General features: G+C 42.6%; 1 protein-coding gene across 1 annotated transcript; it reads left to right on the plus strand.

Annotated features, from left to right (window-relative positions):
• The first annotated feature begins 9,440 nt into the window (after window positions 1–9,440).
• On the plus strand, window positions 9,441–11,148 carry LOC121396171 (formyl peptide receptor 2-like). Its single transcript, XM_041570734.1, has one exon. The coding sequence runs from the start codon at window positions 9,489–9,491 to the stop codon at window positions 10,596–10,598; it is 1,110 nt and encodes a 369-aa protein (XP_041426668.1). The 5' UTR covers window positions 9,441–9,488; the 3' UTR covers window positions 10,599–11,148.
• Window positions 11,149–26,354: the final 15,206 nt, after the last annotated feature.

Here is a 26,354-nt window from a genome sequence, read left to right on the forward strand (position 1 = left end):
ACAATATAAGATATTCAGAGTTCTCTGGTTCCATTTTTCTTTCTATGTGCTTTGAAGGACACTAAAGCATAGCATTTGTCATACATCAGAAATGGTATACTATTTTTTATAGTCGTTTATAGTCGTTGATACATTTAACATCTTATTTGTGAATTCCTCACCAGGCCTGGTTTTGTGGCAAGGCCTAGGGCGGCACATTTTTTGTGGCGGCATGCCGCCCATCCTCTCTATGGGGACGCGCTGCTCCCTAGTGCTCCAGCACTTGCACGTTGGCACTCTTGCGTCTGTGTGAGTTAGTGCAGGCTGGCGATTGGACTGTGCGGTCGCCCGCCCACAAATCCAGCGCTGTTCCTCACCTTAGCATTTTTACTGCTGAAACCAATGCAATTATGCTGTGAGTCACTTACAGATTTAATTTGCACTAGCTGTAAAATCCTTAGGGCAATAACACATCTGTCAAGCCTGTTTACGGGTCGGCCAGCCATCGATCGCATATTTTCCCAAACTTGGTTGGGCACCCACGTGCCATGTAGGTAGGTTTTTGTTTGGGGAGCACATCGTCTATCAGCTTAATCCAGTGATCCAAGAGTTGGTGGTTCCATGGTGTCAAGGATTAGGTAGGGAGCGCTGTAGAGTCTGAAGGGAAAGGGCGAGTCCTTGAGGCAGGGGCTGTATGTGCCAAGGGGAAACTTGAAGGGAAGCAGGAACAGTAGATGAGGCGAAGAGTCAGACTGGAACAGGACGGATAGGACGACGATCAGGACTGGACAAGACAGGAAGAAGAGGCGACGACTCAACAGGAAAGGACTGGACGTGGCAGGAGTGGAACGGCTTGGATGGGACAGGACGGTGCGGGCGTAGATCAAACTGGGGGGATAGAGTGCAGAGGGAGACAGGAGCGGATAGCAAGACAGGAGCAAGATAGCAAGAGAGGCTGGAGCAAGAGAGGGCGACTGGAGCAAGATAGCAAGAGAGGGCGACTGGAGCAGGATAGCAAGAGAGGGCGACTGGAGCAGGATAGCAAGAGAGGGCGACTGGAGCAGGATAGCAAGAGAGGACTGAGCAGTGGAGCAGGATAGCACTGAGCAGGATAGCAAGAGAGAGACTGGAGCAGGATAGCAAGAGAGGGAGACTGGAGCAGGATAGCAAGAGAGGGAACTGAGCAGGATAGCAAGAGAGGGAGACTGGAGCAGGATAGCAAGAAAGGGACTGGAAGCAGGATAGCTAGAGAGCTGGAAGCTGGATAGCAAGAGAGGAGTACAAGGTAGGTTTGAACAAGGTCGAGGCTAGAAAGGTACAAGATAGGAAAGGTAAGCAGGACAAGACAAGGCAGACTAACAAGGGAGAAGGGGCAAGAGCTAGAAACCTAGTTAGGGGCGATGCCGCAGTACTAGAAAACCATGCAATGCTCTGGCAAGGAGTGGTCTGAGAGCTGCCCTTAAATAGGAAGAGGCAGCCCTGATTGGTAGATTAAGATAGCAGCAGCTGAGCTGGGGCTGGAGAGGCCAATCAGGCGGCAGCTGGCTGGGACTGCAGAGGCCAGGTTACACACAGTGAGCAACCCTACAGGCTGCTCACCTGGCCAAATGGTTAGGTATCGAGCCAGAAACCCAAAGGTCCCAGGCTCGACTCCCAGTAATACCTGACAGTTCCCCCCCTCACAAGGCGACTCCCAGGCGCCACAGTGACCAAACATTTTCGTGCACCTGGGGAACTGGCAAATGCTATGGGCAAAACTACCACATGGGTGCCCAACTAGAAGGTAATGCTATTGTATTAGCCACCCTGGAACTTGGCAAGCCACCCTGGCGGGTGCTCTGGGACTCGGAAGAGCCACCCTGGCGGGTGCTGCTCCGGACCCCCTGGCGGGTGCTCTGGGACTCGGAAGAGCCACCCTGGCGGGTGCTCTGGGACTCGGAAGAGCCACCCTGGCGGGTGCTCTGATACTTGGTAGAGCCACCCTGGCGGGTGCTCTGGGACCTGGAAGAGCCACCCTCACGGGTGCTCTGATACTTGGTAGAGCCACCCTGTGGGTGCTCTGGACCTGGAAGAGCCACCCTCACAGGTGCTCTGATACTTGGTAGAGCCACCCTGGTGGTGCTCTGGACTCGAAGAGCCACCCTGGCGGGTGCTCTGGGACTCAGAAGAGCCACCCTGGCGGGTGCCCAGGTGTTTTGGCAGAGCCACCCATGCGGGTGCCCTGGGACTTGGCAACAGTATAGGCAACTCCATCCTCGCGGGTGCCCTCCACATGAGTGCCTGGGTTTTGAACATTATTTTATGAGTTGGTACAGTCACTGTGTTAAGACACGGCAGAAGCCCCCTTCTCGGGCACAGGACAAGGCAGAAGCCCCCCTTCTCGGGGGCACAGGAATCAGGCAGAAGCCCCCCTCCCCCGGGGCACAGGATCAGGCAGAAGCCCCACTTCGGGGGCACAGGATCAGGCAGAAGCCCCCACTTCCGGGGGCACAGGATCAGGCAGAAGCCCCACTTCCGGGGGCACAGGGATCAGGCAGAAGCCCCACTTCCGGGGCACAGGATCAGGCAGAAGCCCCACTCTCCGGGGGGCAGCAGGATCAGGCAGAAGCCCCACTTCTGGAGCACAGGACAAGGCATGGGTACAGGAGGCCAGCTGCTGGGGAAGCCAGCACAAGTGCAGGAGGCAGCCAGTCGCCGGGGAAGCCTAGCTGAAGCCATGGGCAGCGGAGGCTGCTGGGGAACTGGCTCTGGAGCTGAAGGCAATGGCGGTTGCAGGGAAGGCCCACTGGAACTGTGGGCAGCCGATGCTGCAGGGTAGGCCCCTCTGGAGCTGTAGGCAGCCGATGCTGCTGGGTAGCTCCCTCTGGAGCTGTTGGCCTACCGATTGCTGCTGGGTAGGCCCCTCTGGAGCTGTGGCCAGCCGATGCTGCTGGTAGGCCCCTCTGGAGCTGTGGCCAGCCGATTGCTGCTGGGTAGGCCCCCTCTGAGCTGTGGCCAGCCGATGCTGCTGGGTAGGCCCCTCTGGAGCTGTGGCCAGCCGATGCTGCTGGTAGGCCCCTCGGAGCTGTGGCCAGCGACTGCTGCTGAGGTAGGGCCCCTCTGTGAGCTGTGGCCAGCCGATGCTGCTGGGTAGGCCCCTCTGGAGCTGTGGCCAGCCGATGCTGCTGGGTAGGCCCCTCTGGAGCTGTGGCCAGCCGATGCTGCTGGGTAGGCCCCTCTGAGCTGTGGCCAGCCGATGCTGGCTGGGTAGGCCCCTCTGGAGCTGTGGCCAGCCGATGCTGCTGGGTAGGGACCCCTCTGGAGCTGTGGCCAGCCGATGCTGCTGGGAAACCCCCTCTGGAGCTGTAGGCAGCTTAGGCTGGCAGGGGAAGCAGTTGCTGAGGGGTGGCAGGCCCGGGAACCGAAGCAGACTGCAGAGGGATAGCCCGGCCCTGGAACTGGAGCAGCTGCGGAGGGATAGCCGGCCCTGGAACTGAGCAGCTGCGGAGGGATGCCGGCCCTGGAACTGGAGCAGACTGCGGAGGGATAGCCGGCCCTAGAACTGGAGCAGACTGCGGAGGGATAGGCCGGCCCTGGAACTGGAGCAGACTGCGGAGGGATATGCCGCCCTGGAACTGGAGCAGACTGCGAGGGATAGCCGGCCCTGAACTGAGCAGATTGCGGAGGGATAGCCGGCCTGAACTGAGGCCCAAATTTATCCAGGAATGCCAACAGATGAGGCAGTATCGTAAATTATAGGGGATTTACTGCACAGTAACTTCTCGGCCCAGGAACGAGCTTCACCTTTAGCAGGAAGAAAAATGATTTCCGAAACTTGCTCGACTGGAGAGCACTTAGAAAGTGTTTTTTCTCTGAAAGGAGCAGGAACTTCCTCTAGAAAGATATGAATTTTACTTGGGGAGCCATCACAGTATCTGCGGGTCAAAATAGAATATTCAGTCTTTTTGGGAATCCGGTCAAGAAGGCAACAGGAACAGCCTTGCAGACTCTTTTTGCCAGAGCATTCTGTCAAGGATTAGGTAGGGGCGCTGTAGAGTCTGAAGGGAAAGGGCGAGTCCTTGAGGCAGGGGCTGTAATGTGCCAAGGGGAAACTTGAAGGGAAGCAGGAACAGGTAGATGAGGGCGAAGAGTCTGGAACAGGAACGGATAGGACGACGATCAGGACTGGACAAGACAGGAAGAAGAGGGCGACGACTCAACAGGAAAAGGACTGGACGTGGCAGGAGTGGAACGGCTTGGATGGGACAGGACGGTGCGGGCGTAGATCAAACTGGGGGATAGAGTGCAGAGGAGCAGGAGCGGCATAGCGAAAGACAGGAGCTGGGAACAAGATAGCAAGAGAGGACTGGAGCAAGATATGCAAAGAGAGGGGACTGGTAGCAAAGATAGCAAGAGGAGGACTGGAGCAAGATAGCAAGAGAGGACTGGAGCAAGAGAGGGAGACTGGAGCAGGATAGCAAGAGAGGGAGACTGGAGGCAGGATAGCAAGAGAAGCAGGATAGAAGAGAGGAGACTGGAGCAGAGCAAGAGAGGGAGACTGGAGCAGGATAGCAAGAGAGGGACTGGAGCAGGATAGCAAGAGAGGGGAGACTGGAGCAGGATAGCAAAGAGAGGAGACTGAGCAGGATAGCAAGAGAGGGAGACTGGAGCAGGATAGCAAGAGAGGGAGACTGGAGCAGGATAGCAAGAGAGGGGACTGGAGGCAGGATAGCAAGAGAGGAGACTGGAGCAGATAGCAAGAGAGGAGACTAGCAGGATAAGCAAGAAGGGACTGAAGCAGGATAGCTAGAGAGCTGGAAGCTGGATAGCAAGAGAGGAGTACAAGGTAGGGTTAGAACAAGGTCGAGGCTAGAAAGGTACAAGATAGGAAAGGGTAAGCAGGACAAGACAAGCAGACTAACAAGGGAGAAGGTGCAAGAGCTAGAAACCTAGTTAGGGGCGATGCCGCAGTACTAGAAAACCATGCAATGCTCTGGCAAGGAGTGGTCTGAGAGCTGCCCTTTAAATAGGAAGAGGCAGCCCTGATTGGTAGATTAGATAGGCAGCAGCTGAGCTGGGCTGGAGAGGCCAATCAGGCGGCAGCTGGGCTGGGACTGCAGAGGCCAGGTACACACAGTGAGCAACCCTACAGGCTGCTCACCTGGCCAAATGGTTAGGGTATCGAGCCAGAAACCACAAAGGTCCCAGGCTCGACTCCCAGCAATACTGACACATGGCCTTTTCAGGTCAGGAGAATTGCTTTCTTTGCAAAATGGAGAAGTTGTTGAAGACAGAGTCTGTCTTCAGTCGAAATAGTCAAGCCTACCATGTGACAAAATTCTAGAGTCCGAATGTTGGGTAGCCCCAGCGACGAGTCCATAAAGTTGAGTATAGATATTCAATATTGCTGGATACTTGCAAATAGTTACCTTGTTCAATATTACACTTTACACAAACATCAGGGTGTCCCTGATAGATCTATGCCAACCTATGTGATGTTAAATTAACTTTATTCAAAAACTTTGTGTGCATGTATCTGTCTCTGGTTGAAATATTAACTTCAAGTATCTGCTCAATTATTTCTTTCCATACTCCATCTTCATCTTCTAAACTAGGGGGATCCGGGGCCCACTTGTTGCTAATATGCTTAACGGGGTTAAAATCATCTTGTCATAAAATAGTATAGACCAGTTAAGAGGTTTAGAGGGATTGGGCCTACATAGGTACCTCTCAATTGTAAGCTCTGTTACCCTGAGGAATTGCCCTGAAAATCTGAGTTGCAAAAAGCGAAAGAGCATACGATAGTTTAGCCCAAACTCATGTTTCAGCTGGTCAAATTGCTTGAGTTTGCCCGGCTTTACTCCTGCATTTGCGGAGACACTAACATTCTGGATCGCCCGAAAGTGTGTGAGAGCACTATTCCCCCTAATTGGAGTCCATTTGGACAAGCCAGTTTATCTTTTATGTGTTGCCATAAACGTTCTAGAAAACACCTGGATCACTGATTTCCCAGGGGGCTTTAGAGAGTAAACTGTTGAGAGACCTCTACATAGTTGATCGGTTAAGGCTTCGAACAAAGTGATCACCGCAGCATGGCCTGTTGTTTGGATCTGGTTGTTTGGCTCAAGCATACACCAATTGACAATGGCATATAAATATAGCAATAGTTTGGGAAGGGTAAGTCCTCCTTTGTTAACTGGGGCTTGGAGCATCCGCATAGCAATACGGGGGCGATCACCTGCCCAAATTAATTCTCTTACGCAAGTGTCCAACTCCCTAAACCATTTCTTAGTAGGCATAATTGGTGCAAAAGGGTAAATCCACACTGGGCGTTTTGGGGAGATTTGGTCACCTGGCGCAGAGTCAGGAAAGGCGTTTGGGGAGATTGGTTGCCGCAAAAACGAGGCGATTAGTTACCAGGCGACAAAATCTCCCCAAAACGCCCAGTGTGGCCTGGCCCTTATGGAACACATAAAGAAATTTGGGAAGGAAGATCATCTTGAGGATATTAATGCGTCCTGGCAGGGACAGTGGGAGACTCAGCTAATACTGTGTTCTTAATTTTAGTGACCTTACTATTTGGGTTAGATTTAGTTCAATAAATTTAGATAGATCTCTATGTATTACAATGCCCAAATATGTAAAGGAGGTTACCCATTGCAATTGCGTAAGATGTTGCAGATTCCTGTCAACATTATTGTCTATGGGAAATATTACAGATTTTGTCCAATTGACCCGGAGGCCAGAATAGTTCCCAAAATTTGTAACTTCCCTCAAAAGTTCTGTGAGGGCTTCCCTGGGGTTTGCCAAATAAATCAGCATTTCATCCACATATGACAAAATTTTCTCCTCAAGCCTTTGTATCTTAAGCCCTGCAATATCCATATTATTATGGATTAACACTGCCAAGGGTTATATTTCTAGTGTGAATAGGAGTGTCAACAATGGGCATCCTTGCCTGGTGCCCATTGCCAGCAGGAAATCTTGCAAGAGCCCTGCATTAACCAGTACATGAGCTTTTGGGGTATCATATATGGCTTTCACCCATCTTATAAAGTGATCACCTAGCCTATATTGGTCCAAAAGGGACCAGAGATATGGCCACTCAACAGTGTCAAAGGTTTTTCATTGACTAGGGATACCACTACCCTCTCTCCTGTATAACTGTGAGTAGCCCAGAGATTGTTATAAAGCCTCCTAATGTTAAAATCTGTGGCCCTAGTTGGCATAAAGCCCATTTGATCTGGGTGGTTTAGGTGTTCTGTCACCCACCTTCGTCTAGTGGCCTGGATTTTGGCTAGGACTTTAATGTCCGAGTTTAGGAGAGAGCTATCTGGTAGGCTGGCTCCTTGTAAAATAGAGTTAAATAGCGAGCATAGCCTAGGTATGATTATCTCTTTGTGTGCCTTATACCATTCAATGGGAAGTCCGTCAGGACCCGGGAACTTTTCATTGGGAATTATTTATGGGAAGTTTAATGGGATGTAGGATAACATGGGGAGAGGAAACCACAGTTGATATAGAGGAAAGTTACACAGTTGCTTGTGGCCCCTCACAAGGGATTGCACCAGTGAAACAAGAGCAGAGGCCAAAGCTTAATGGCAGGGCTGTAGTTTCATAGAAAGCAGCCAGACAGGATTGTGATTGGTTAACATCTATGCATGTGACTATAGAGAAGGCAGAGGTGTAAGGAACTTTGACTCATAAACTAAACCCATAAATATTGATACTGCATTAAAATGTGCCACTACGACTAAAATGTAACTATTTTTGCCTTTACTGTCTCTTTGATAACTTAATCAAACTTCTCCAAATATCACAGGACTAAAATGTGGTCATCTGAAAACTGTTTTGAAAACGATATCGTGTTAACTAGAAAGACTTGGGCAGAGAGATGATGCTGATGTTGAAAGTACATTACTAAATGTATTCCCTGGTAAGGAAGTATTTGTGGGTAAACAGGGAAGTGTTGCGCCAATGTCTTTTCTTGCTGTTTTTGTAAAAAAAGGAGTAAACAGTGACATCACTGTAGATTGTTGATAAAAAGAAGCAACATCCACTAGCCGACAACATACATAGCTACTTGGATAAAGGAGAGGTAAATATGAAATCTATTTGCACATTGATAGTCTTGCACACACAGACACATACAGACACACACAGACACATACAGACACATGAGAGGTTGTGTTGTCACATAATTAGTCCTTTGTAATTTATGTAGTACAGGTATGGGATCCATTACCCGGAAACCTGTTATCCATAAAGCTCTAAATGGCCATTTCCCATAGACTCCATTTTATCCAAATAATCCAAATTTTTAAAAATGATTTCCTTTTTCTCTGTAATAATAAAACAGTACCTTGTACTTGATCCCAACTAAGATATAATTAATCCTTATTGGAGGCAAAACCAGACTGTTGGGTTTATTTGATGTTTACATGATTTTCTGGTAGATTTAAGGTATGAAGATCCCAATTACAGAAAGATCCATTATCAGGAAAACCCAGGTCCCGAGCATTCTGGATAACAGGTTCTGTACCATGCCCATCCATTTAATGGTGGCTTTATTTCGTAATAAAGAGGCAATAAAAGGCTTCAGTGAGGCAGGATCATCCTGCAATGTGTTGATCAGAAGACATTTCCCTAATGTAATGCAACTAAGGAGGGAGGTGACAGCCTAGAAATAGAAAAATGTGGCCAGATGATTATAGTTTGGGCCACTATATTGGGGTTTTCTTGATGTTATATGGTGATTTGTTTATTTTATAATCATAAACATGTGAATAAAAAGCATTGTTATCATTAGTATAACAAATTATGTTTCCTGCCCTGACTGCCTCATGATAAGCAGGTTGCACCCCAGAATCAAATACTACTTATAGTATATAGAGTACTTACTTATAGTAGAGAATCTCTGCCTGTGCTAATGGCCATGCTGACCAATCTTTTTTTTTGGAAAATAACTCAGCTATAGAGGGGCAGAGATTGTCTCCTTGATTAATATAGGTATTGGACCTGTTATCCAGAATGCTCAGGACCTGGAGTCTTCCAGGTAATGGATCTTTCTGTAATTTGGATCTTCATACCTTAAGTCTACTAGAAAAACCTTTAAACATTAAATAACCCCAAAAGGCTGGTTTTGCTTCCAGTAAGGATTGATTACATTTTAGTTGGGATCAAGAATAAGCTACTGTTTTATTATTACAGAGAAAAAGGAAATCATTTTTAAAAATTGGGATTATGTGGATAAAATGGAGTCTATAAGCCATTCCGTAATTCCGAGCTTTTTGGATTTTTTGGACAAGTTTCAGGATAATGGATCCAATAACTGTATTAAATTAGGACTCTGGTATAGCCTGAGCCAGAGAGAAAAACATGTAACAACTAATGCCAATTAGATGGTAAAATCAAACAAATATCCACTCCCTTAGCTAATTGGAGTATTGTGCAATGTATGGCCATAATTGGTCCAAGATACATACAAAATACATTTGTTGGCTGTATTTAATGAAGAAACTAACTGGTATATGTTTTGTCTCAGGGAAAAACAAAGCGGTATTTTCAGCAAACACATGAACAACCGCATCATGGATAATGTTTCCATTTCTTTAAACACAACCATGAATTCTACTTCAGAGATCCATGAGCTGGACCCACAAATCAAACGCATAGGACATATTTTGTATGTTGCCTCTATGGTACTCTATCTTGTAGCTTTTTTACTTGGGACAACTGGGAATGGCTTGGTCATCTGGATTGCAGGTTTCAGGATGAAAAAGACAATCAATAGTGTGTGGTTCCTTAATTTGGCCATTGCAGATTTCCTCTTCACATTTTTTCTACCCATCATATTTGTCTATTTTGTCCTCTATTTCCACTGGCCCTTTGGTAACTTCATGTGCAAATTATACAGTACTTTGACTTTTATCAACATGTTTGCCAGTGTCTTTCTACTCACCGCTATCAGTATAGACCGGTGTGTCTCTGTTGTGTACCCTGTCTGGTCCCAGAACCACAGGACACCGCGCTTGGCCTCATTGGTCACTCTGATTATTTGGCTTCTTGCCTTATGTGCTAGTGTACCTTATTTTGTTTTTAGAGACACATATGTAGAACATCATGGTTCTATTACGTGCTACATTGACTATGGTTCCACTGATGATGGAGTATTGACTGATTCAGGAAAGCTAAATATCAAGGCTACAGTGACAACAAGATTCATCCTTGGCTTTTTCATTCCTTTTGCCATAATTGTGTTTTGTTACACAGTGATTGCATTTAAACTCAAAATGAATCACACATTCACATCTACAAAGCCATTCAAAATTATCGTCGCTGTTCTGATATCATTTTTTGTCTGCTGGTTTCCCTTCCATGTCTTCTCCTTTTTGGAAATGTCTCGACACACTAATGAAGACATTCCGCAAAGCATTCTGGATATTGGAATTCCTATCACCACCAGCCTGGCATTTCTCAACAGCTGTGTCAACCCTTTCCTTTATGTCTTTATGGGAAGGGAAGTTAAGAGCATATTCAGGAATTCTATCCAGGTTGCTCTTGAGAATGCTTTCTCTGAGGATTTACCAAAATCATATGTTAAAAGCAAAAGCAAGACTATAGAATCCAATTTGGTCTAAAATCCAAGTATTTGTTTATTATAAATAATAATTTTTTTAATTAAAATACATGCTTGCAAACAGCTACATTTTATATCAATTGTTCCCTTTGTGGTGACTTGATTCCATATTGAAAAAAGACTGCCCCATGCACACCCTGGCCTCCTTGGTGCTACAGTCATTCATGAGACGGCACTCCCCAGTGTTCTATAGACAACAGAGGATTACCGACACACAAGCTTATTGCAATGGGGACTAGCTCTTTGACTTTATTATGTTCTGTTAGCGTAATAAAGCCAAGGGATAGTGCTCATTATAATAACCTTTTCTGCTAACTGAATTTCCAATTTGATATGTTTTTGGGGGCCTAATAAGTTACTCCCTGTAAGAGGTTATTAGATATGTATAAATATAGGGAAATTACCCTTTTATTGGGAGGTTGCTAAGTCTATGTTTTACCTACAACTTGCTTTTCAGTGTTAAAACTCATAATTGGCTGCCCATTTTATTGGCAACTATTGCAATCATCTAACTGTAGTTGGGGATGGTGGAAGCTACACCATTGAGCTGGCCACTACTCCTGTATAAACTATAGCACAAAATGTAAAGTTATGAATTGTACAGGGAATCTCTTGCCTTTGTCTTCAAAAATATGTTTCTTTCCCATCTCAAACCCTCCGATTTTCTTTATTTTTGGGCATTGTCGGACTTACTTATACCTATAAAATAAGAAATCTGCGGTGTGATAAAAGCTGCCAATCTGATCCATTCAGACATTAAAGTTTATTAGGTCTTGTATTGGGCCCTTCCAATGGACTTCCCAACATATATGTGGCCAGAAATATACCAGATATTTATTGGGTAGGATTGAAAGACCCATGAGGTGTGAACTGCATTGGCATGTTGATAAAGTTCTCCCCCAGTGGGTCACCCTAGCACATTGGCCAGACAAATCAGATCATTTTAATTGGACCCAGCCTGTTGGTAGCTACATCCAATTAAGATCTATTTATTTGGCCTTCTCATCATATGAAAAAATTTTAAAATGTATACCCAGCTTGTAAAAAGAGCACAACCTTTACTGTATTTGTACAATATATTCATTTTAAATAATGTAGTGTGTTCTGGCAGATACCGGAAGTTGCCAGAAGGTGTTGCTGCTGCACAACTGCTTCATATAGTCAAAGTAAATTGGGTTCAATACACTCACGATTGTAGTGAGTTTTTCTTGGTGGTGATATCTTCCAGTCACGTGACTCCATGTGAAAATTGACAGGATTAGGGGAAAAAAGAAGATGCACTCATCCGGTTCAAAACGGTGTACTCAAGGTACCGCCAATGCTTTATTGGTGCGGAAAAATCAAACATTTCTGGGGCTTCCCGTCCCCTTCATCAGTGAAGATATACACAGTGTATTTATTCACTGATGAAGGGGGTGGGAAGCCACAGAGACGTTTGATTTTTCCACACAATAAAGAATTGGAGGTACCTTGAATACACCGTTTTGAACCGGATGTGTGCATATTTATTTTCCCCCTACTCCAACTGCTTCATATAGTATTGTTAGTTTAATTTTCACTGAAGACAGAGTGAACATAAAGAGCTGCAAAATGTAGGGGCAAAGATGTGAGGAGTCCCTGGAAGGGCTGGGGGTACTGGAGCCTCAAGCCTAGGAGCTAGACCAGGAGGGTATTAAGCTCCAATGCAAAGGAGCAGTTTTAAGTGTGCTCGTACTATGGAGGGTGCTGGGAGCTGTGTCATGAGGAGTAAAGGGGGTTGTTGTGCTCACACTGCTGATAGTGTTCATAGCTTTATCCTGAATTTTCAAAGCAATGTTTGTGTGCTTGGCGGAAGGATTTCATCACTGTGGATGCCTGTTCTAGCTCTGTGTGAGGCTGCCCATCTGTGTGAGTTCCCAAGGGAATTGTGCCTTAAGGGAGGTCAGAGAAAGGACCCTGCATGTTTCCCCTGTTAAAGATAAAGGTGTTGTTCGTGCACCTGCCACGTGGGAGCAGCTACCTCTGTCCAGCTGGAGAGGTATTTGGGCAGGTAGCGCTACCTGGGGAAAGTTAAGAGCTCTTTGGGGAAAAGGGACAGAGACTCTTTGTCCACCTGGAGTGGAGTGTGGGACTTGGCAAGGAGGTGCCAGGATTGGACTGCAACAGGTTCACCAGGGTAGTGGGTCAGTAATATATAACATTCATATTTACTTTTTTGTTTATTATGACAGAAAGTTATTTGTTATACAGAAAATGTGTTTTTTATTGTTGTTTTCCTAATGGAGCCACTCGCAGGCATATTCCCGGATCCCATTAGGTGGAGGCTTTGCCATGAGAGGTAAATTCCCAGTACCCTTTCACTTAATAAAGGGAGTTCAGAACCTGGTAAGACGGTATTGGTGCATAACCTATGGCACAGGGGGTGACCAAGAAGGGGTTAAAATACTGTATATGGAAAATGGAGCAAAAAATGGTTTCACGTGTTAGAGCTTTCCAGTGCTCCTCAGTCTTTCACTGTGGCATGGTGTTTATTCTTGGCATGCCACTGGCACTTGAACACTTCTGTCAGTGCTAGCAGACATAAGGTAAGTCCTATTAGTGTATGTTGGGTTACTAGACCTCTCATAATAACATCTTTTGTGTCAGTGATGTTGTAGTGATGGAGTGCATCTATAAGCAGTGAGGGACTGCAATCTCATGGAATTCCATATATAATATGCAAACCAGGGGGAGGTAGGGTCAATTTCCTTTTTCATGTGACCAAAAGTCACATGCTTTTAAGGGTTTGGATTCTGTTTAGTCAAGTACTGACATTCTGTTAAATCTGAATCCTCAGATTTGGCAGAATTCCTCACCCAATCCGGGATTTGGTGCATCCCTAGTAATTCTCTTTGCTGTGACATAGTAGTAGTGTCTGGTTTATAAAGTATTGCCTGTTTTTTATAGCATATTTATAATCCATGCCCATTAGTCTGGCTATGATCATGGTCATCATTATTAATAGTTATAACAAACAATAAAAACAATAAGCAGTGTAGTTGCCAAATGGCATTAATTGTCAACAGCAATACTTGTGTAGCGCTATGATAAATTGAGTGCCACTGTCTCTATTATAAGCTTACTTTCTAATATAATTGTGCCACGGATGAGACCTTTCTCTCAGGTGCAAGCCCTCACAACAGTGTGGAGGCAGAGTGTAGTGCAACTGTAACTACGTACCAATGCACAAGAACTGGGCGCCAGTAGGGATGTAGCGAACCGCCGATTTGATGTTCGCGAACGCCGTTCGCGAACACCGGCAAAAAATGCGAACAGTTCGCGAACTGTTCGTGAACTTCGAACATCCGAAAATCGTTCGATTCGAACGATCGAAGGATTTTAATCGTTCGATCGAAGGATTTTCGTTCGAATCGAACGATCGAAGCCATTCGATCGAATGATTTCATTCAATCCAATGGCTTCGATCGTTCGATTCGAACGAAAATCCTTCGATTTTAGCGATCGAAGGAATAGAATGGTTGAATGGTCGAACGATTTTTGACGCGAACGCCTATTGGCGAACGTCGCGCGACGTTCGCGAACATTCGGCGGACGCGAACAGTCGAAGTTCGCGCGAACTAGCTCGCCGGCGAACAGTTCGCTACATCCCTAGGCGCCAGTACATACTGTAGGACATATAGCATAAAGGATTAGTTTATACTAGGATGACTAGGATGCAGTGGACCTTGCTCCAACAGGCACCCATACACCTTTGCTTCTAATTATTTGGTTCTTTGGCGGCATTGTTAAGCTATTTTGTTTACTGTGGCAGCTATTATAATGTTAAAGCCCATTGACAGCCACTTCTTTATAATGCCTGGAAGTAGTGGACCCATTTTCATGACCAATATTTGATATCTAAAAATTCTGCTTTATATATTCAAACTCCGACATGCTTCTTAGAATATTTACAGCATCAAATAAATGTTTTCCCCAAATCTCACCCAAAAGGTGACCATACATTCCAAAGTCCATTGTTTTCCCCCCACCACAGGCAGGGCAATATACGGCTAATCTGATCATTCGGCTAAGGAGACAAGGACTGCATCAACTACCTTGATTGGGCAGAAAAATCAAACCTGCCTGATCAATATCTGTTCAATTTTTGGGGAGGTTCGTTGGAAGGCCCCATACACTGAAAAGGAAGCTGGTCTTTCAGGTTTATCTAGAAGAGCAATTCAATATTTTCCTTAAGTCAAGCTTCAAACTGTCCCCCCCAACACTGATACAGGCCCTGGTTGGATTAGTCAATGAAAATTTTAATGAATGTGGGCTATTTTACTACTTCTGGGCAAACTTGCCTCATTTTAGAAACCGAGAACATGAAAGTAGCCTGCTGCAGGCAAAATGCTGAAAATAAACATCTGAGCTCCGTTGGCAGGACTGTGATTTTTTTTTTAATAATTTGCTGATATTCCCAAAAAATAACAAATACCATTCACGAGGATTAATTAGCAGCATCTTCCCAAAATGTACCTCGAGTATTTCGGTAGTATATATATTCAATTGACTTCTGTAAGGGGGCATTGTATATAAAAAAAACAAATAAAATACTAACACACAATAAAATTGTTACCATTCATAAAATTTTCTGGATTTACACATTCTGTATGACAGTGTTTGCCTGACCATTCCTGTATGTATATTTTAGCTGGGCTGCATGAGTGATTCTAAAAGTGTTATGTAATAAGCTATTATTTACATTTTTCTGGCATCACATGACTCTGTTTAATTTCGTAAAATAAATACTGTTAGAAAACCCAGTGCTTGTCTGTGTCTTCCCTTTGCATTTTCCTTTTCTATACAGAATGATGAGAATGATAATGTGATAGTTACAGATCAGACCAGAGAAGAGATAGATAGAACATCATTTATATTATTTATTTCAGTAAATAATACATGAGGTCACCGACGATATTGGGCATTATTTACAGATGCCTAGGATGCAATGGCAAGAACATTTACAGGAGCAACAACTGTGCAGCTTTTACGCTCTACACCAGTGATCCCCAAACCAGCGTCTTGTGAGAAACATGTTGCTCCCCAACCCATTGGATGTTGCTCTCAGAACAGTTGTTTATTTTTGAATTCCAGGCTTGGAGGCAAGTTTTAGTTTCAGAAAAACCAGGTGTACTGCCAAATAGATTGACCTGTAGCCTGCCAGTCCACATCGGGGCTACCAAATATCTTATTAAAGCCCTTATTTGAATCCTCCAGTGATATTTCTTATGCTTGTGTTGCTCTGCAACTTCTTTTACATTTGAATATGGCTCATGGGTAAAAAAGGTTGGGACCACTGTTCAACACCATGTACCTCTACACCCTGAAAAAACTAGTTAGGGGATGGGCAAGGGAGGACGCCTACACATGTTTTATTGCAGTTATAATATTTTCATCCAGATAGGTTTATTCTGATTTCATATCACAAAATATGGTAATATATTGGAGAGCAAAGAACGTTGAACTAAAGAAGTAACTAAAAATGTTGTACGTGATGTTTTGTGCTTCTGTACCAGCCCAAGGCAACCACAGCCCTTTAGCAGTAAAGATCTGTGTCTCCAAAGATGCCCCAGTAGCTCCCCATCTTCTTTTCTGCTGATTCACTGCACATGCTCTGTGCTGCTGTCACTTACTGAGCTTAGGGACCCACTCACAATATACAGTACACATAGAATAGAAATGTCACAATATAAGGCTGATAAGTAATTAATACACATAATTACTACATGGCAGCACAGAAACCAGTGCAATTAGCCCAAGTTTCTCAATTACTAAGTCACATTTTAGAACAAATTGCCCAGGTCAAAGTCTGAAACACAGACTTTTTACAGCATTAAAGCTATTGGATTGTTTTTATTAAACAGAAGTACCTAAATGTCTGAATGAAGAGTTCACTTTTGCTATGGACAATATATTACACAGCATTATAAATGAGCCCTGTATATATAAAAAGTTCAATATAAACAGCTGCCCTTTATTCCAATGGATGTCATAACAAACCCCTGTGGTTGAACTATAAACCACTCTCACACTACTTGGAAATGACAGAGAGCAAAGGAAAGAACCCCTCTTCTATCTGATAATCCTATGGTTCATTTCTAAAATCAAATTCATCAACTTGCTTAAAACCTATAATTGGAAATAATTACACCTTAACTGTGTGATTGCGTGATCTTAAAAATATAAATAGTGGATACATATTTTTGCAGATGAGACTAAATTGTGCAGAACTATAGGTTCCATGCAGGATGCTGCCACTTTGCACTTTGATTTGTCTAAACTGGAAAACTGGGCAGCAAACTGGAAAATGAGGTTCAATGTTGATAAATGCAGGTTATGCACTTTGGCAAAAATAATATAAATGCAAGTTATACACTAAATGGCAGTGTGTTGGGAGTTTCCTTAAATGAGAAGGATCTTGGGGTCTTTGTAGATAACACGTTGTCTAATTCTGGGCAGTGTCATTCTGTGGCTACTAAAGCAAATAAAGTTCTGTCTTGTATAAAAAAGGGCATAAACTCAAGGGATGAAACATAATTATGTCTCTTTATAGGTCCCTGGTGAGGCCTCACCTGGAGTATGGGGGCAGTTTTGGACTCCAGTCCTTAAGAGGGATATAAATGAGCTGGAGAGAGTGCAGAGACTAAGTGCAACTAAACTGGTTAGAGGGAAGGAAGAGTTAAATTATGAGGGGAGACTGACAAGGTTGGGGTTGTTTTCTCTGGAAAAAAGGCGCTTGTGAGGGGACATGATTAGACTTTACAAGTACATTAGAGGACATTATAGACAAATAGCAGGGACCTTTTTACCCATAAAGAGAATCACGTACCAGAGGCCTCCCCTTCAGACTAGAGGAAAAGAAGTTTCATTTAAAGGAACAGAGTAGGGGGTTCATCACAGTCAGGACAGTGAGGTTGGGGAATGCACTGCCGGGTGATGTTGTGATGCTGATTCAGTTAATGACTATAAGAGGGACTTGGATGATTTCTTGGACAGACATAATATCAAAGGCTATTGTGATACTAAACTCTATAGTTAGTATAGGTATGGGTATATAGAATTTATGTGAAAGTAGGGAGGGGTGTGTGTATGGATGCTGGGTTTTCATTTGGAGGGGTTGAACTTGATGGACTTTTTTCAACCCAATTTAACTATGTAACTATGTAACTATGTATATCGATTCATTAAAATTTCATTAGTAGGTTACAGAGTTTATAGTTTTTAAATTAAAGTGCTAATTCATTGATTTTGTTTTAAAAAAGGCCAGACTAAATCAATTTAATTCTACCAATTCATTAATTGACAATTAATTCATTTGCAATTGATCCACTGCCTAAAGTGCATAGGTGTTAAGAATAAATTAATTAGGATACTTAAAGTGCAAGTGCATTAGTCCAACTTCATACCTCCCAACTGTCCCTTTTTCGGAGGGACAGTCCCTCTTTTGACAGCTCAACCTGCAGTCCCTCATTTGTACTGGGAAGTCCCTCTTTTCTCTGCACTGAACAGCCAGAAAAAGAAACAAAGTTTCTCACTTAATTGGCTTTTAGCAGAAAGCCCAGAATAGCTAACAACTGCAAATAAGATACTTTGTAACAATTTTGAGACACAAAATAAGGAGAAATATTTTCAAACTTTCATAACCTGCCAAATTTTTGTAAAACAAACATGGTAATTAGGGTGTGTGGCCACAGAAAGGGGTGTGGTCAGAAAATTGCTGCGCTACATGAAGGAAAACAATTTTTTGTCCCTCTTTTTACTTCCAAAATGTTGGGAGGTATGCAACTTAGGAAATAAGTGAAGAATTATTATCTGAACCAAATGAAATAACGATAAATCAATTACCCAGCAACTCAACCCGATATAGAAGTAGGAAAATTGATATACAAGAAGGTGGAGTTGCCCCAAAACTTTCTACCTATTGCAATTACTATTTGTGGGACACCACAAAGCAAAGAAAGGCAGGAAAACCAGGACTGTGGTCTCGATTTTTAAACTGGCCGTATCTATTGAGAACTGTCTAGACCTCACAAAACCACTGATTCTGGCCCCATTGAGAATCCCAGTGCGGGATACAATAGGAAGGGAAGAGAAAAGGGTGGGGTTTGAGTGCCGAATTCCACCATACAACCTCCCCCCTTGACCAATTAAATAAAGAAGGCTTGAAGCTAGGTATTAAAATTGTTTAAAAAGATTTTAAATAGCAGAGTTCATCTGTACTACTTGGAAATTGTTTACTATTTAAGGTACTCAGTAACTGATTGCACACACCTAATGAAGGGGCAAAATTGCGTTTCCACTTTTGACTAATAAACCACAGGGGAAAATCCCCAGGCAAGTGCTTCTGTGTCCTGGTCCTGTTTGTGCAGAGACATTGAGTTGGGTGTTGGGAGCACAAATGTTATAAACATATTGGTGATATGACTGATTCCTTCAGCATACAAACACGTTATCTAAACTAGTAACACAACACTGACATGGAAGGTTAATGAGCCCGTAGCTGAATGTCTTGGAATAAGTAAACATGGAAAAACCAGAGGAATGTCTGTGAAAAAAGGAGCCGAATCAAAATGTTGTCTAATATCTTCAAAAATTTATATAGTGGCTCTCAGACTGAACATCTATTATATAGACAGAAATGTATGTAGACTTTCACTAGGAACTTTTATTAAAATAAATTAGAACAGCAAATATATTTTCTGCTCTAGATGAATGGATCCAAAGCAGCCTCTGAAGGACTGAACCTGATAGATTAGTAACTGTTCACTACATTACACAGATTTGCTCAATGCAGTCACAGGTCCTTGTAATGCAGAGCTGAGAGTGAAATGCTAAGGGGTAATGTACAGCAAAAGTGCAATAGGTTTAGTTACTCTTACCAACCAAGCAGATGTTTTTCTGTCAAGGTCACTAGAACTTGAGCAAACTATCCACCTGATACAGTCATTTGAAAAAGTTTGGGAACCCCTCCTTATTCTTTGGAGTTTTGTTTATCGTTGGCTGAGCTTTCAAAGTAGCAACTTTTAATATATAACTTGCCTTATGGAAACAGTAGTATTTCAGCAGTGACATAAAGTTTATTGGATTAACATTAAATATGCAATATGCATCATAACAAAATAGACAAGTGCATAAATTTGGGCACCCCAACAGAGATATTACATCAATACTTGAGCTACAAAATGTAACAGCCTCTAGACGCCTCCTATAGCCTTTGATGAGTGTCTGGATTCTGATGTGGCTATTTTTGACCATTTGTCCATACAAAATCTCTCCAGTTCAGTTAAATTTGATGGCTGCCGAGCATGGACAGTCTGCTTCAAATCATCCCATAGATTTTCCATGATATTAATGTCGGGGACTGTGACGGCATTCCAGAATATTGTACTTCTACCTCTGCATAAATGTCTTTGTAAATTTCCAACCCCTGCGTAACTTCAACTTTGTGACTGATGCTTGAACATTATTCTGAAGAATTTGTTGATATTGGGTTGAATTAATCCAATTCAGATCCAACCAATTTGGTGTTGCCAGTAATCAGTATTAAGCAGTTACATGCATTCAAATTAGCAACATTACAAGGGTACCCACATTTTTTGCACAGCCAGTTTTTCACATTTGATTTAATACTCCTTCACTAAAAATCTTTGTTCAGAAAACAAACTAGTACTCAGATTTTCTTGGGAAATGAAAAAACATACCACTGTTATCTTTTTTTTGAAAGTGGAGTAAAATATTATGCAGGCTGAGAGGGTTCCCAAACTTTTTCATATGTATGAGCCAAGCCTTTCAGAACTGATATTGCTTATTGTTTTATCATCAGTTCATGTCATGTTAATTGATGTTTCCTATTTTTTTGCCAGAAGATTTATCATCATGTCCATAACTGTCACACCTCTTTATAACATCTCAAAGGAAAGTGAAGACTTCTATGACAATTGTGGTATGGGATTACACTTCCACCGAATATTTATGGAGCCATGCGAATTTTCTCCATTATCTTTCTCAGCATTACCTGCATTGTTGGGATTGTTGAAATGGCTTTGTCATCTGGATTGCTGGCTTTAAGATGAGCTCAATAAGCGCCAAGTGGAACCTTAACCTGGTAATAACAGACTTTATATGCAGTGCCAGTACTGTTGTACGTATTGCAGAGTGGATTCAGCGAGGTTATTTCTTCCCGTGTTTTTTCAGTTTTGTTCTGCTTCTTATAAACATGCTCACCAGTGTCTATTTCTTAACTGCCATAAGTATTGATCGCTGTATAACAATAATGTGGCCATTTTGGGCAAAAACTCACAGGACAAAAAAATCTGCCACCACTGGTATTGTTATTACCTGGATAATGTCTCTGCTCTTCTCAGTCACAATTTTTTGTATATTTAGATAGTTTTCATTATTTGATGGTGTGCGCTCCCGAAGAAACGTCTTCTTATTTTGTCTACAACACCTCTAAAGAGCATCCTGTTCAATTTACTGTTTTAGTTGTTATGTTTTTGTTACCATTTACTATTATCCTCCTCTGTTATGGCTTCATCGTGTGCAAAGTGGCCACTTTGAGAAGAGCCAACAAATCTCAACGGTCGCTGAAGATCATCATTGCAATTGTCACCGGCTTCTTCGGCTGCTGGTTCCCATATAACCTATGGCAATTTACCTCACTCAGAACAAATATAGATGACATTGGTGTCGACTTAATAATAAGTTCAATTTCAGTCTGTTTGGTTTATACCAGCAGCTGCCTCAATCCCATCCTCTATGTCTTCCTGGGCAGAGACTTTAAGAGTAATTTGATAAAGTCCATACCAGCCATACTAAAAAATGCATTTAGTGATCCTGATGACAGAACAAACAGAGAAGCAGCCGCTACTGATGAGCTGGCAATCTGATATGTACGTTCTTAATTCAGGAGAAGGAAGGTTATTGCTTTAACCTTCATTGGCAGTATAATATATATATATATATATATATATATATATATATAATATTTTTTTTGTTCATTTTATCATATCCTTTCTTTTCTATTTTCTAACTGCACATGCATTTAATGTGTTTCTAAAATGTTGTACAACACGTACACTCCTATGTAAGGCAAACTCCTTCACCTTTTTGAAAGACTTTGTGTCCACCTGATTGGCCCGTTGTGGTACGTTCTCATTGGTTGTTTTACCTGTTTACATGATTTGTATTGGATACGGTTAAGAAATGGTGTAACCTGTTCTGATTGGCCAGGTAGAAAGCTTGTACAGAGGTGTGACCATAGGCCTATGAGTTAGTGCCCCACCAGGCATGAATGTATTAGGCTATGTATGTCTTAAGTTTTAATTTTATAATCACTATTAAAATTATTTTAATTTTACACCCCGTTGGTCTCCACATTTTAGTAATTATCCTAGTATTTTTTTTTCACTTTTTTGCATCAGAACTTAGTTTTGAAGCAGAATTTCCTACACACCCCTTGTATTTATTTATTTCAATATTTCATCGATATTTATTTCTTACCCGAGACCTTGGTCTGTTGCTATTTTTTCTGGCTATAGAAGCACCACGTAGCAGTCTTCTCACACTTCTTCTATCTTTGCTGCAGCCTCAGACTTTACTTTACGCTTTTAAGTTTGGCTTTTCGCTGTAGATTGGCACCTGTTCTAGAAAACAGAGAAAAAAAAGGAGAAAAAGATGGAGGATCCTACAGAGCCCCAGGCTTTTGCAGTTTTTAACTAAAACAGGGGCTCTGGGGTCTCAGGTAAGTGATTATAATCACTGGAGAGTGTCTAACACTTTGGTTTTTATTACATTTTCCTTCTCCTTTAAGCCTGCCAAACATGCACAAATGTATTGTTCTGGTACTTCCCATTCCCAAAGTGACCAGTTTGAATAACTAAGCTCTGATGCAATTACACCAATGCTGATTGACCAAAACATGTTATTTTGTTTTCAATGTGTGTAACTGATCCAATATGTGCAAATCTGTACTGTTTCCAGTGCTGTCTTTATATTAGGATCTTGGGTGCGTTCCTTTAAACGTTTCAGGAGGCTCAGCCCTTCTGAGGCACAAGGGCCCCCTAGACAGTAAACAAAAAAAAAAAACGAATGGCCAATAGTGCAGGTTATATAAACACTTAAAAATTCATTCATTAAAATTCTACTTTTATTTCCCCGGTGTGCAGACTGCGAGCCATTGGATCAGGTACATTGAATGTGGACATTAATTAGCATACTTGTAATGTTCCCCTTGAGTCCTGCTAATTTAGCCCATATTTATTCTCCTCGCATCTCTATTTTACCAGATTCTGTAGTCGTTTAGGTCTCCTCTGGCCCTTGGAATTACAGTTTTTACTGATGTTTCTACAAGTAGTGACGGGGGCGGCTGTCCTGTCCCTGCTCTGTGGGTCAACGACAGCTTCCCTACAAATCTCGGGTCAGGTAAACCTTCTTCAGGGGCTGCTGCTGCCTTCCTCCCATTCCCCTTCTAGTTACACAAGTTAAACCCAAACAGTAGTGATGGGCGAATTTATTCGCCAGGCGGGAATTCACGGCGAATTTGCGCGTTTTCGCTGGCCAGCGAATAAATTCGCGAAATGCCCGCGAAAATTCGCAGCAAAAATTCGGCTGCGCCGTTTCGCGAATTTTTCGCCGTTTTGCGAATTCCGCCGCAAAATTCGCGAATTTTTCGGCGAAGCGAAACGCCGCAAATTCGCCCATCACTACCAAACAGTAATAGTATGTACACATTTCCAACCATACCTAATTTAAACGGGCTAAATGATGTGGTTTTTTTTAAATTGCCTTTCATTATACTAGATATTAGCATATCTAATTCTAGCACATCGGTCCCCCCGTCGATTTTAACCCATAAGGTGTCCAGAAATAAATATCCTGATTTTTTTTTTTGACACAATGTTCTCATTCTGTCTCCCACCTTATAGCATAGCTATTTAGTATACGTTCAAAATACTTCTATGTTAATCTGGCGTATAATTGTGTATTGTTTTAAAATGTATTGGGATTATATGGGGTATATTTATCAAAGGGGCAAATTCACTAAAATGCGAAGTTGCGCCAGGCACTTCGCCGCACTTCGCCGCACTACGCCAGGGCGTAGTTCGCCAGGGGCTCCGCAAATTCACTAAAATCCGAAGTTGCGCACAGGGTAGCGTAAGGTTGCGAAGTTGCGCTAGCATTGATTCGCTATATAAAGCGAAGTTATGCTAGCGAAGGCTAATTTGCATACGGCGCGAAATTCAAATTTCAATGGAGGAACACGTATCTGCACTACAAATGCCTAGAAAACCTTCAAATCAGCAAATAAAAATTTTATTTTGCCCTACACATGTGCCCACTGTCTAGGTAAGTTGCCATGAGTCAGGAAATGTAGGGGGGAGGAAGGGGAGCCCCAAAAATTTTTCGATCTTTTTCAGCCTATCAGCCATCATGTAGAAAACACGCCAGCGTTTTTTTGGGACTTAGAAAAAAAATTGACTTTTTTTTAAACAATCCCTATCTACTCTATTGCGCTTCGCCAGGTCTGAGGTGGCGAAGGAAGTCTAGCGTAAAAGGTAGCATTCAGTACACTGCGCAAGTTAGTGAATTTGCGTAGTTTCGTCGCTAGTGAAGATTCGCCTGGCTTAAGGTTGCGAAGTAACACTAGCGAAACTACGCCAGCGTTCGTTAGTGAATTTGCGCAAGTAGCGAAAATGCCAAACGCTAGCGAATTAACGCTAGCGTTTGGCGCTTCGCGGCTTAGTGAATTTGCTCCAAAGAGTGAAGTTAATAGTGAAGTTCCGCCACTAGAGTGAAATTCCGCCACTCTCCATTCATTTCTATGGGATTTTTACAGGCGTATTTATCAAAGGGTGAACTTTCACTTTCACCCATTGATAAATACGCCTTTCAAAATCCCATAGAAATGAATTGAGAGTGGCGGAATTTCACTCTAGTGGCGGAACTTCACTCTTTGATAAATTTACCCCTATATCTCTTCCACTTTTTTGATGGCTCTAATTTGTTCCAAGAAGCCTGTATTCAGTGTTCTGCATGTTCTACTCATATATTTCATGCCTGGGCACCCACATTGTAATGCATGAATGACTGACAGTTGCGTGTCCCAATAATCTCCTTTTGCATTGTAAACTACAACAGTATCTCTTTTTTTTTTCAAATTCTTTTTATTGAGTTTGCAATAAAATATGAATAATTTGCATATCTTTTTGATAATCCCAAGGGTATGGCTATGCAGAATCATGTATATGTAATTCAAAAAGAATTTGTACAATATAAACCATACACATTAGAACAAGAAAATGTTAAAACAAATACAAATTTAAATAATTTCTCTTTTTTAGGGTGCATACTCACATTTTCTTTTTCCTTTGAGATTTATTTATTATTATTTAAACAGTTCCCCTTTACAATTATAGATTTGAAAGTGTTCTCCTATAAATCATCTTATGTGCCTTATGGTGAGCAGGACCCAATATACTGTGGAATCTGCTTGGAGAATAGCCCAATGTTTGTGAATAATAGTCTGTATTTTTTTTGACAGGTTATGAAACTATGTTCCGAAAACTGATTTATCCATTAATTCATTATTCACAGATCTATGTTTTTTCTGATTTAGCTGTTCCCACCACTGTCTCATATGCTGGATCCACTGTTTTAGTTGGGTTCCTGTTGTTTATGCTGGTCACCCTCAATCTGAAAGGCTTCTATTTTCATACAGTTCATTTTGCATCTAATAATTTGGCTTTTTTTTACAGTGGCAGCTATTATAACGTAAAAGCCCACTGACAGACACTTCTTTATAATGCATGGTAGTAGTGGACCCATTTACGCATCTAAAAAATCTGCTTTATCTTTTCAAATTCCCCCATGCTTCCTACAATATTTAGACCTTCAAATAAATGTTTGCCCATATCTCACCCTAAAGGTGGCCATACAATCTAAATTCAATTGATTTTCCCCCAATATGCTCAACAAAGGAGGGTGATATAGGGCTAATCTAATCGTTCGGCCAAGGGGACAAGGACTGCATCAACTAGTTGATGGCAGTCCTTGATTGGGAGGAAAAATCAAACCTGCCGGATCAATATCTGGCCAATTTTTGGACAGATTTCAGTTGGGGAGGTCTGTTGGAAGGCCCCATACCCTGCAGCTGAAATCTACCCGTGTATGACTACCTTAACTGACAACGAAGCTGGTCTTTCAGGTTTATCTAGAAGAGCAAATCAATATTTTTCAAGCTTCAAACTCCCCCCCCCCCATCACTGATACAGGCCCTGGTGGGATTATGAAAATATTAAGGACTGTGGACTATTTCACTACTTCAGGGCAAACTTGCCTCACTTTAGCAACCAAGAACACGAACGTAGCCTGCTGTAGGTAAAATGCTGAAAATAAACATCTGAGCTCAGTTGGCAGGACTAAATAATTTGCTGATATTTCCTCTAAAACTAACAAATACCATGCACAAGGATTAATTAGTAGAATCTTCCCAAATCCCAAATCTTCCCAAAATGTTCCTCCAATAGAAATATTAGTATTTAGGTAGTATATAGTACAAGTATGGGACCTGTTATCCAGAATGCTCGGGACCTGGGGTTTTCCGGATAACGTATCTTTCCGTGATTTAGGTCTTCATGCCTTAAGTCTACTAGAAATTCATTTAAACATTAAATAAACCCAATAGGCTGGTTTTGCTTCCAATAAGGATTAATTATATCTTAGTTGGGATCAAGTACAA

The sequence above is a fragment of the Xenopus laevis genome, chromosome 7S (assembly GCF_017654675.1).
Source record: "Xenopus laevis strain J_2021 chromosome 7S, Xenopus_laevis_v10.1, whole genome shotgun sequence".
NCBI lineage: Eukaryota > Metazoa > Chordata > Amphibia > Anura > Pipidae > Xenopus > Xenopus laevis.

Excerpts from the sequence above, each read along its gene's own strand:
- LOC121396171 (XM_041570734.1), top strand. The coding sequence starts at position 9,489 with ATGTTTTGTCTCAGGGAAAAACAAAGCGGTATTTTCAGCAAACACATG.